We start from the raw sequence: 12668 nt of genomic DNA on the forward strand, positions 1-12668 counted from the left end.
GAAAAAGTTGGAGTGCCATCTCCAGGTTGGGGAGGAGATCTTGCCCCATGTGGAGGAGTTCAAGTACCTTGGAGTCTTGTTCACGAGTGAGGGAAGAGTGGATCGTGAGATCGACAGGCGGATGTGTGTGGCGTCTTCAGTAATGCCAACGCTGTATTGATCCATTGTGGTGAAGAAAGAGCTGAGCCGGAAGGCAAAGCTCTCAATTTACCGGTCGATCTACGTTCCCATCCTCACCTATGGTCATGAGCTTTGGGTTATGACCGAAAGGACAAGATCACGGGTACACGCGCCCCAAATGAGTTTCCTCCGCCGGGTGGCGGGTCTTTCCCTTAGAGATAGGGTGAGTAGCTCCGTCATCCGGGAGGAGCTCAAAGTAAAGCAGCTGCTCCTCCACATCGAGGGGAGCCAGGTGAGGTGGTTCTGGCATCTGGTCAGGATGCCACCTGAACGCCCCCCTGAAGCGGCGGATGGTGGTCCACAATTGCTTCGAAGCCGTCCGGAAGTAGTTTTCCATGGCTTCCCCGAACTCCTCCCATGTCCGAGTTTTTGCCTCCGTGGGTTCGGTACCTCCAACAAGGTTAAGAACCACTGACTTAGTGTCTAACAATCTCTGTGAACCCTTTCAATCCGGGTTTCAGGGCAAACTTCACCCTCACCTACGAACCCACGCCAGGAAACCAACCAAAGAAGAGCAGAAAACGAAACAACATTATCTGGTACAACCCCCCATACAGTAAAATTGTCTCAACTAATATCGGCCACAAATTCCTCACTCTGATCGACAAACACTTCCCCAAAGGCAACACCCTAAGAAAAGTATTCAACAAGAACAACATTAAATTGAGCTACAGCTGTATGAACAATATACGACAAATCATTTCAAACCACAACAAAGCAGTTGAAAAGGAGCCGTCCACCACCAGGCAGAACGACTCTAAAACCGACAAAGGCTGTAACTGCCGCAAGAAACCTGATTGCCCTCTCAACGGGGGGTGCTTACAACCATCAGTCGTTTACCAAGCAAAGGTAACACGCAAGGACATTAACACATCCGACACATATGTAGGATTAATTGAGGGAGTATTCAAAACCAGATGGAACAATCACAAGGCTTCTTTCAGCAGCAAAAGCCTGCGGAACACTACAGAACTCAGCAAACACATTTGGAATCTCAATAATGTTGAATATTCAATAACATGGCAAATTCTTGCATCCAGCACACCTTACAACAGTGGTAATAAAAGATGCAACCTATGCTTAAAAGAGAAACTGTTTATTATATACCGTCCAGACCTGTCATCCCTCAACAAGCGCAGCGAAATTGTATCAGCATGCCGTCATAGAAGGAAACACCTCCTAGGTAACACTTGAGCCAATCAACACGCCCCTACGCCTGCCTGTACCTACCCGTTCTGTGCCCTATATAAACCATGGTATGTGAATGCTTCTATTAAAAATCTCCTGATGATTGAGGGAAACCCCTCATGAAACAGGCCTGTAGAGATGAAATAGTCTTGTGATTTTTCCCACACATACATATATATATATATATACATATATATTGCATTCTATTTTAGTTACTTTATTGAGTTTACAACCCCCTGGCGCTGATTTGAACTGTTTTTGTACTTATTTTGAATATTATTGTTTCTCGATTGTTTGTAAATGTTGCAATTTATAAATAAAGGTTTATAAAATTCAAAAAAATAAATAGATAGATTAAAAAAATGAATAATTTGTTTGTTTTTACATTTAAAACCAACATTAGTCTCTCTCTTTTTGATGAAATAACATTAGAGGAATTATTACAGCGTGTAAGTGGGATAACACAAACAACATGTTTACTTGACCCACTTCCTGGGAAACTTATCAAGGAACTGTTTGTATTATTAGGTCCATCAGTGTTAAATATTATAAACTTATCACTTTCCTCTGGCACTGTTCCCCTAGCATTCAAAAAAGAGGTTATTCATCATCTGCTCAAAAGACCTAACCTCAATCCTGACCTCATGGTAAACTACCGACCGGTGTCCCACCTTCCCTTTATTTCGAAAATCCTCGAAAAAATTGTTGCACAGCAGCTAAATGAACACTTAGTGCAGTGGTTCTTAACCTGGGTTCGATCGAACCCTAGGGGTTCGGCGGAGCCTCTGCCGCGGAGGTCAAGACACACCCAACTCATCGTGTAAATAAAAACTTCTCCCTATCGGCATATTATGGATACCCCCAAACAATGTTCCCTCTAAATTTCCATCTGATTTGCAGTTGTGTAATTTGTTGTGAGTTCATGCACTGTGTTGGTTTTGTTCTTTGAACAAGGTGATGCTCATGCACGGTTCATTTTGTGCACCAGTAAAAAAACATAAAACTTTGTCTTGAATTTGAAAAAATAAAATAAAAAATGTTTTCACTAAAGAAGGGTTCGGTGAATGCGCATATGAAACTGGTGGGGTTCGGTACCTCCAACAAGGTTAAGAACCACTGACTTAGTGTCTAACAATCTCTGTGAAGCCTTTCAATCCGGTTTCAGGGCAAATCACTCTATGGAGACAGCCCTCGCAAAAATTACTAATGATCTATTGCTAACGATGGATGCTGATGCGTCATCCATGTTGCTGCTTCTTGATCTTAGCGCTGCTTTCGATACCGTCGATCATAATATTTTATTAGAGCGTATCAAAACACATATTGGTATGTCAGACTAAGTGGCGTGCGGTGAGGTTCATGTCTGGTGAGGCACTGGCTTCATCACAGTCAGTTTTACAAAACATGAACCCTAAAGAGTATCTTATTCACTATGTGATTGGCAGCAGTTAATGTTTTTAGTTATGTTTTATGTTTAATTATATTATTATATATTATATTATATATTATATTATATATATATATATATATATAATATAATACATATATGTATATATGTATATATATATATATATATATATATATATATATATATATATATATATATATATATATATATATATATATATATATATATATATATATATATAATATATTATATATTATATATATATATAATATATTATATTAGTTATGTTTAATGTTTTAAGTTAATGTGTTTAAAAGCTCATACCAGCATTCTTCCCTGCTTTGCACTCAGCATCAAGGGTTGGAATTGGGGGTTAAATCCCCAAAAATTATTCCCAGGCACGGCGCCGCTGCTGCTGCCCACTGCTCCCCTCACCTCCCAGGGGGTGAACAAGGGGATGGGTCAAATGCAGAGGACAAATTTCACCACACCTAGTATGTGTGTGACAATCATTGGTACTTTACTTTAAATTTACACTTACAAACTGTAGCATGCACACAAAAAAGCACATTTAATTAAAAAAAACGTTATTATGGTCTTACCTTTACTTATAAGTGCGGGAACAGTGGTGTTTGTGTTGGAAGAGTTGTGAATGAATGAAATATGAAATCCGCGCTGCCGTCTGCAGGTGTACCTAATGTTGTGTCCCTGTTCACGGCTCCTCCGGCGCGCCGCGCTAGCATTGTTGTTTTTGCACTTTTTGGCTTCATGTTAAGTGACTTTTTTTGGGTGGATTCGGTCTTGCACGTGGAGGGTTTGGGTGTGGGCTTTGGTTGGTGTGGCGCTCCCGTCGGGCGGGGCATCGCGGCGGAGGTGCTTGGCACCAGGAGGCGGGGTTATGATCGATCAGCACTAAAAATAGTTACACACATACAGTTGTTGACAAAATACACTGTACATTGTATACCTCAGCTAACTAAACTATGGAAATGAATAATATAATTCATATAGCAATACAGTCTCACTGCACAGCAGCTCAGCAGTTAGCCCAGTCATTGTGCACAATCCATGTTGAGGCACAAATCAGTGACGTGCCTCAACTGGCTGCTGATCACCGCACCGTCTCTTCTCAGTATTTGAACGGCATATGTGAAAATAAAAATAAAAATAATCTAAAACTGGTGAAGTTAAATGGAAAATAACTTTAGTATAATCACTGGATACATATAACAATTTAATTTTTTTTTTCTTTTTACTATTTTTTTCTTTCCATGATGGCAGGTGAGGCCGTGCCTCCCCTGCCTCTAGTGACGGCACGCCACTGGTCAGACTTAGCCTTGTCTTGGTTTAACTCCTATCTTACTGACAGGATGCAGTGCGTCTCCCATAACAATGTGACATCGGACTATGTTAAGGTAACGTGTGGAGTTCCCCAGGGTTCGGTTCTTGGCCCTGCATCCTGCATCTACATGCTACCGCTAGGCGACATCATGTGCAAATACGGTGTTAGCTTTCACTGTTATGCTGATGACACCCAACTCTACATGCCCCTAAAGCTGACCAACACGCCGGATTGTAGTCAGCTGGAGGCGTGTCTTAATGAAACTAAACAATGGATGTCCGCTAACTTTTTGCAACTCAACGCTAAGAAAACGGAAATGCTGATTATCAGTCCTGCTCAACACCGACATCTATTTAATAATACCACCTTAACATTTGACAACCAAACAATTAAACAAGGCGACTCTGTAAAGAATCTGGGTATTATCTTCGACCCAACTCTCTCGTTTGAGTCACACATCAAGAGTGTTACTAAAACGGCCTTCTTTCATCTCCGTAATATCGCTAAAATTCGTTCCATTTTGTCCACTAGTGACGCTGAGATCATTATTCATTCGTTCGTTACGTCTCGTCTCGATTACTGTAACATATTATTTTCGGGTCTCCCTATGTCTAGCATTAAAAGATTACAGTTGGTACAAAATGCGGCTGCTAGACTTTTGACAATTAAGAACAAGAAAGTTTGATCATATTACGCCTATACTGGCTCACCTGCACTGGCTTCCTGTGCACTTAAGATGTGACTTTAAGGTTTTACTACTTACGTATAAAATACTACACGGTCTAGCTCCAGCCTATCTTGTCGATTGTATTGTACCATATGTCCCAGCAAGAAATCTGCGTTCAAAGAACTCCAGCTTAATAGTGATTCCCAGAGCCCAAAAAAAGTCTGCGGGCTATAGAGCGTTTTCTATTCGGGCTCCAGTACTCTGGAATGCCATCCCGGTAACAGTTAGAGATGCTACCTCAGTAGAAGCATTTAAGTCCCATCTTAAAACTCATTTGTATACTCTAGCCTTTATATAAACCCCCTTTTTAGACCAGTTGATCTGCCGTTTCTTTTCTTTTCTCTTCTGCCCTCCTCTCGCTTGTGTGTGTGGGGGGGGGGGGGGGGGGGGGGGGCACAGGTTCGGTGGCCATGGATGAAGTGCTGGCTGTCCAGAGTCGGGACCCGGGGTGGACCGCTAGCCTGTGCATCGGTTGGGGACATTTCTACGCTGCTGACCCGTCTCCGCTCTGGATGGTTTCCTGCTGGCCCCACTATGGACTGGACTCTCACTATTGTGTTAGATCCCCTATAGCCTGGACTTTCACAATATTATGTCAGACCCACTCGACATCCATTGCTTTCGGTCTCCCCTGGGGGTTACCCACATATGCAGTCCTCTCCAAGGTTTCTCATAGTCATTCACACCGACGTCCCACTGGGGTGAGTTTTCCTTGCCCTTGTGTGGGCTCTGTACCGCGGATGTCGTTGTGGCTTGTGCAGCCCTTTGAGACACTTGTGATTAAGGGCTATATAAATAAACATTGATTGATTGATGATTGATTAAAACAGGTAACTATAAAAATAAAGTACTTTATATTGGGAGCCACATAAAATAACATGGTGGGCCACATTTGGCCCCCGGGCCTTGTGTTTGACACGGTAACCCAAAGTGTGTGAGGACTGCTGAATGCATGACAGGTAGACACGGAGACCACATGACCACAAAGCGGTGTTTGCGGCGCCAGATTAAGGATCAGTGTTTTGTAACGAAGGTTGTTTTTTTTCCCTTGCTGGCTATTATTAGCCGCCGAGGCCTGGACGAACGCGCGGAGGAGGAGGAGGAGGAGGAGGCGGAGGAGGACGCATATACACATGACGGCCACTGCTGCAGCTCTGCACCGTGACTGAGGAGGAATTATTGCACGCGACTTGTGAATGATTCCAACAATTCCCCGGGGATGACGTTCAATACGCCTTGCGGCCAGCAGGTGCGACGCCGCATCCGGTGGAGACGTGCTTTGTGTCTCCTCGTCGCTCCGCAAACCCCCTGCGCCACTTCCTTGCATTACGGTAAGAGGACGCCACTTCCTATGCGGGGGCTTCTTGCTGCATCTTTGTTTTTTGTTTTATTCCAATAATCCCTGAACGCTAATCGATGTTGTTTGGCTGTGATTACTTGCAGACGCAGAGTCGGAGTGTTACGTAACGCGTGATGCGGCACGACCTCGGCACTAGACCGCCTGGCTGCAGGGTGGAGGGACTGTGCGGTCCTTCTGGTAGGAAACAACCTTTCATTGTCTCTCACCTGCACGTTGACTGTCAGATAATGGATCGAATACAGATAATGGATCAAATACAGTGTTTGTGGTCATGAGTCACGTGACATGTCGGCTTATGACGCTGTCTGGTCCGTGCAGTCAATGACGGATCTTTTTATGAATGGCGGACAGTGCGTGTGAAGAGGAGGCATCTTCTGTGTCATAAACCAATGGTTTTCAACCTTTTCTCAGCCGAGGAGGCTCACCACCTGCAGAAATCATTCAGAAATTAAACTCAGTAGACAATAAAAAGTCGTCACTATAGTTGGATTTGACTTTAAAGCATAACAAGCATGCATGACTATAGTAAACATATATATATATATATATATATATATATATATATATATATATATATATATATATATATATATATATATATATACCTGCGATGAGGTGGCGACTTGTCCAGGGTGTACCCCGCCTTCCGCCCGAATGCAGCTGAGATAGGCTCCAGCGACCCCCCGCGACCCCAAAAAGGGACAAGCGGTAGTAAATGGATGGATGGATATACAGTATATATATATATATATATATATATATATATATATATATATATATATATATATATATATATATATATATATATATATATATATATATATATATATATGTGTGTATATATATATATATATATATATATATATATATATATATATATTTATATATACATATATATATATATATATATATATACCTGCGATGAGGTGGCGACTTGTCCAGGGTGTACCCCGCCTTCCGCCCGAATGCAGCTGAGATGGGCTCCAGCGACCCCAAAAAGGGACAAGCTATATATATATATATATATATATATATATATATATATATATATATATATATATATACACACTCACTATAATCATGCATAGTATATATATATATATATATATATATATATATATATATATATATATATATATATACATGCATAGTATATATATATATATATATATATATATATATATATATATATATATATATACATATATATATATATATATATATATATATATATATATACTATGCATGATTATAGTGAGTGTGTATATATATATATATATATATATATATATATATATATATATATATAAGTGGTCACTATAGTTGGATATGACTTTAAAGCATATCCAACTATTGTGACCACTTATATACATACAGTGCACCTACTTTGAGACAGGACCTATAGTGATGCATGCTTGTTATGCTTTAAAGTCATATCCAACTATTGTGACCACTTATATATATATATATATATATATATATATATATATATATATATATATATATATATATATATATATATATATATATATATATATATATATATCACTGTTGCGTAAGCAGTGGTCAACATTTTTGTCACCGCCAGTCTCTCCACTCGACATTTGTCCAATCGGTGTCACCTGTGCACACCTATATGCTCTCCTCACAGGTGCTGTAAATGACACAGAACGTAAATGACTTTCTAATTCAAAAAATTAATAACTTAACTTAATATATGCAGTACCAGAGAAATATAGATAACACAAAAATGGCTAACAAAACTATGATGACCAACACCAAATTGAAGTAGCACAGTAGGCCCAAGTATTCGTCAATCACCACCACAATGACCACCACCAAAGTGCAGTAGTGCAGTAGGCCCAAGCATCCATCAAACACCACCGCAATGACCAACACCAAAGTGCAGTAGCGCAGTAGGCCCAAGTATTCATCAAACAACAAATAATTAATTTAACTTAATATAAGCAGGACTACCGAAATATGAACAACACAAAAATGGCTACCACAGGGGCACTCACCTTTTGTTTATTTTTGGTTTAATTATTAGATACCTTTTTACCTGCACGCTGCCTCTCGCTGTCGCCTGCATATTGTGATCACCACAAACCATCGTCGTCTCACATGACGAGTTCCCGACATCTACAAAGCAATTAGCTGCCCGGTGCCACCTACTGATCTGGAAGAGTATTACACGGTTACTCTGCCGAGCTCTAGACAGCACCGACACTCAACAACGGCACATAATTTACAGATTAAAATTACTGGTTTGCAAAAAATATTTTTAACCCAAATAAGTTAAATTAGATCATCTCCCCCGGCACACCAGACTGTATCTCACGGTACACCAGACAGTATCTTTTGGTACACCAGACTGTATCCCACGGTACACCAGACAGTATCTTACGGTACACCAGACTGTATCTCAAGGCACACCAGACTGTATCTCACGGCACATCAGACTTTATATCACGGTACACCAGGCTGTATCTCACGGCACACCAGACTGTATCTCACGGCACACCAGACTGTATCTCACGGCACACCAGACTGTATCTCATGGCACACCAGACTGTATCTCACGGTACACCAGACTGTATCTCATGGCAAACCAGACTGTGTCTCACAAGGGTGGTTGAAAAACACTGTCATAAACAGTGTTGTGTTTACAATGGAATGGAAAACACTTGAATAATTGTGCAGACCTCTCCTATTGACTACAACTACAAAGGTGATACAGGTGCTCGTCTTCCATTCCTGAACATAACTGACTTGATGTCGTCCACCACACCCTTTATTGCAGACACCTGGACAATGTCTGCCTTTTAAAGACAAGACCTGCACATCACTCGCCTCATTCAAAGCAGCCTTGGTCCGGGTTGGCTTGTTTGGTCCCTTTGAAATATGTGGTGACGTCCGAGTCAGGGACTGAGTACTTTGTGAATGAAGTGGCACGACTCTGCAGGGACTAGGACCACACTTATTGTCTACTGTCCACATGTGGTGGGTTGTGCCTTTCCCACCTAGGACTTTCTCACCTAAGCCTTCAGTGATGTCCTACTTGGTCCCACTTTACCTCTCAAAATACCATCATTGATGTCACCACTTGTACACTACTGGAGATGCTATACAGAAACACACTTATACACTACTGGAGATGCTATACAGAAACACACTTACACACTACTGGAGATACTATACAGAAACACACTTGCACACACTGGAGATGCTATACAGAAACACACTTGTACACTACTGGAGATACTATACAGAAACACACTTACACACTACTGGAGATACTATACAGAAACACACTTACACACTACTGGAGATACTATACAGCAGGGGTGTCAAACTCAAATACAGAGTGGGCCAAAATTTAAAACTGAACAAAGCCGCGGGCCAAGGTTGAACAAATTAACCTTTTAATAGGGACCCAAACAAGTTTTGCATTGAATATTGAACCAGCAAGGCTTATATAACTTTATAGTGACATGCAAAATCGAGTTTCAAATAATAATAATAATAATAAAAAAATATCAATGGCATATCAAATACAATTTAAAAAAAAATTGAATGCCTCTTTTCTATTTGCAGCCTTCTGAGGTAAATATCAACAATAACTTTTTCCACAGACTAATACATTTGAAAATAAAATAACAATGAATAAACCAACCATTCAGGACTTTAAACTGCTCAGTTTGCAACACACTGATCTAATCTGATGTGCCCAAGCCAGATACCTGGCATCTTTTCTTGGATGCTAGTTCATTAATGTCGGGGCTCAGGCTTTGAGCTGAGGCAACCTTCATTATCGAACGAAGGTGTTCATCAGTCATTATATCTCGTAGTCCACCCGGACCATGGTCTTGGGGGCGTGCCTTAAAGGCACTGCCTTTATTGTCCTCTACGAGCTGTTTTCACGTCCGCTTTTCATCCATTCTAACAACGTGCCGGCCCAGTCACAATATATGTGTGGCTTCTGTACGCACACACACGTGAATGCAACGCATACTTGATCAACAGTGATACAGGTTACACTGAGGGTGACCATATAAACAACTTTAACACTGTTAGAAATATGCGACACACTGTGAATCAACCCCAAACAAGAATGACAAACACATTTCGGGAGAACATCCGCACCGTAACACAACATAAACACAACAGAACAAATACCCAGAATCCCATGCAGCCCTAACTCTTCCGGGCTGCAACATACACCCCCGCTACCACCAACCCCCCAAATTTTGTAATTTCCAAACCAATATTCTATAACACAAATACAATGTTGAAACAACATACTTTTTGACAACGTTTAATCAATGTTGGGTTCTGACGTTGATTTGACATTGAAATTTGGTAATTTCCCAACCAATATTCTACAACACAAATACAACGTTGAAACAACATGCTTTTTGACAACGTTTATTCAATGTCAGGTTCTGACGATTTGACATTGAATTTTGGTCATTTCCCAACCAATATTGCATCCATTCATTTTCTACTGCTTGTCCCTTTTGGGGTCGCAGGGGGTGCTAGAGTCTATCTCACATTCTACAACACAAATACAACATTGAAACAACATGCTTTTTGACAGTGTTTGTTCAATGTCAGCTTTTGACGTTGATTTGACCATTGAAATTTGGTCATTTCCAAACCAATATTTTACAACACAGATACAACGTTGAAACAACATGCTTTTTGACAACGTTTAATCAATGTCAGGTTGTGATGTTGATTTGTCATTGAAATTTGGTCATTTCCCAACCAATATTCTACAACACAAATACAATGTTGAAACAACATGCTTTTTGACAGTTTTTATTCAATGTCAGGTTTTGACGATTTGACATTGAATTGTGGTCATTTCCCAACCAATATTCCATCCATCCATTTTCTACCGCTTGTCCCTTTCGGGGTCGCGGGGGGTGCTGGAGCCTATCTCGCATTCTACAACACAAATACAACGTTGAAACAATATGCTTTTTGACAGTGTTTGTTCAATGTCAGCTTGTGACGTTGATTTGACCATTGAAATTTGGTCATTTACAAACCAATATTCTACAACACAAATACAACGTCAAAAGGGGTTAAATCACCAAAATGATTCCCGGGCGCGGCGCCGCTGCTGCCCACTGCTCCCCAAGGGGATGGGGGTACTTTAATTTTAATCTTTAATCTTAAAACAAAATAAGTTTTGACAACGTTTAATTAATGTTGGGTTCTGACGTTGATTTGACCATTGAATGATTATTTTAAGTGCTATTTTAAGTTAAGGAACATTTAAAACATTGATAGCAAATTCATCAAATGAAATAAAACATCTTCCGACAAAGCCGTGGCAAATTGGGAGGTTTTAGCCAACAAACTCCTGTCAGGACTGAGGAGGCGGCCATGCAACACTGGTCCTTCTTCTTGCTGTCGCCACAGGTGGCCTTTGACAGACTTGGACATGGACTATGAGAGGCCAAACGTTGAAACCATCAAGTGCGTGGTGGTGGGAGACAATGCCGTGGGGAAGACACGCCTCATCTGCGCCAGGGCCTGCAACGCCACGCTCACACAGTACCAGCTGCTGGCCACACACGTGCCCACGGTCTGGGCCATAGACCAGTACAGAGTCTGTCAGGAGGTAAGAAGAACTAACCCACTTGAAGAATACAGTGAAAGTATTCACTTCTTTCCAATGTGAAAACATTTCTTTACAGCTCTTTGCAAATGTTTAAAAATGTGAAAAAACTAAGCAATCACACATGAAAATGTATTTACTGTCTTGTTGGCCATGAAGCTCAAAGGTCAAATAAACTTTGTCTCAACCTCACTTTAAACCAATCACCCTCAACCTATATATATATATATATATATATATATATATATATATATATATATATATATATATATATATATATATATATATATATATATATATATATATATATATATATATATATATATATATATATATATATATGTATATATATGTATATATATGTATATATATATATATATATATATATATATGTATATATATATATATATATATATATATTATCAGTGTTGGTCAAAAATGTACATACACGTGTAAAGAACATAATGTCATGGCTGTCTTGAGTTTCCAAGAATTTCTACAAATCTTATTTTTTTGTGATAGAGTGATTGGAGCACATACTTGTTTGTCATAAAAAACATTCATGAAGTTTGCTTCTTTTATGAATTTATTGTGGGTCTACTGAAAATGTGAGCAAATCTGCTGGGTCAAAAGTATACATACAGCAATGTTAATATTTGCTTACATGTCCCTTGGCAAGTTTCACTGCAATAAGGCGCTTTTGGTAGCCATCTACAAGCTTCTGGCAAGCTTCTGCTTGAATTTTTGACCACTCCTCTTGACAAAATTGGTGCAGTTCAGCTAAATGTGTTGGTTTTCTGACATGGACCTGTTCCTTCAGCATTGTCCACA

At 40.1% G+C, this 12668-nt stretch overlaps 1 protein-coding gene across 1 annotated transcript in view; it reads left to right on the top strand.

The window, feature by feature from the left end:
* The first annotated feature begins 5984 nt into the window (after positions 1–5984).
* LOC133651536 (rho-related BTB domain-containing protein 2-like) overlaps positions 5985–12668 on the top strand; it is a 28541-nt gene continuing 21857 nt past the window's right edge. Inside the window, exons 1-3 of the mRNA XM_062049499.1 lie at positions 5985–6176; positions 6289–6382; positions 11639–11840. Coding sequence (XP_061905483.1) covers positions 11661–11840 — 180 coding nt within the window. The 5' untranslated portion in view covers positions 5985–6176; positions 6289–6382; positions 11639–11660. The remainder of the gene's footprint in view (positions 6177–6288; positions 6383–11638; positions 11841–12668) is intronic.

This window comes from Entelurus aequoreus, linkage group LG06, assembly GCF_033978785.1.
Source record: "Entelurus aequoreus isolate RoL-2023_Sb linkage group LG06, RoL_Eaeq_v1.1, whole genome shotgun sequence".
Lineage (NCBI taxonomy): Eukaryota > Metazoa > Chordata > Actinopteri > Syngnathiformes > Syngnathidae > Entelurus > Entelurus aequoreus.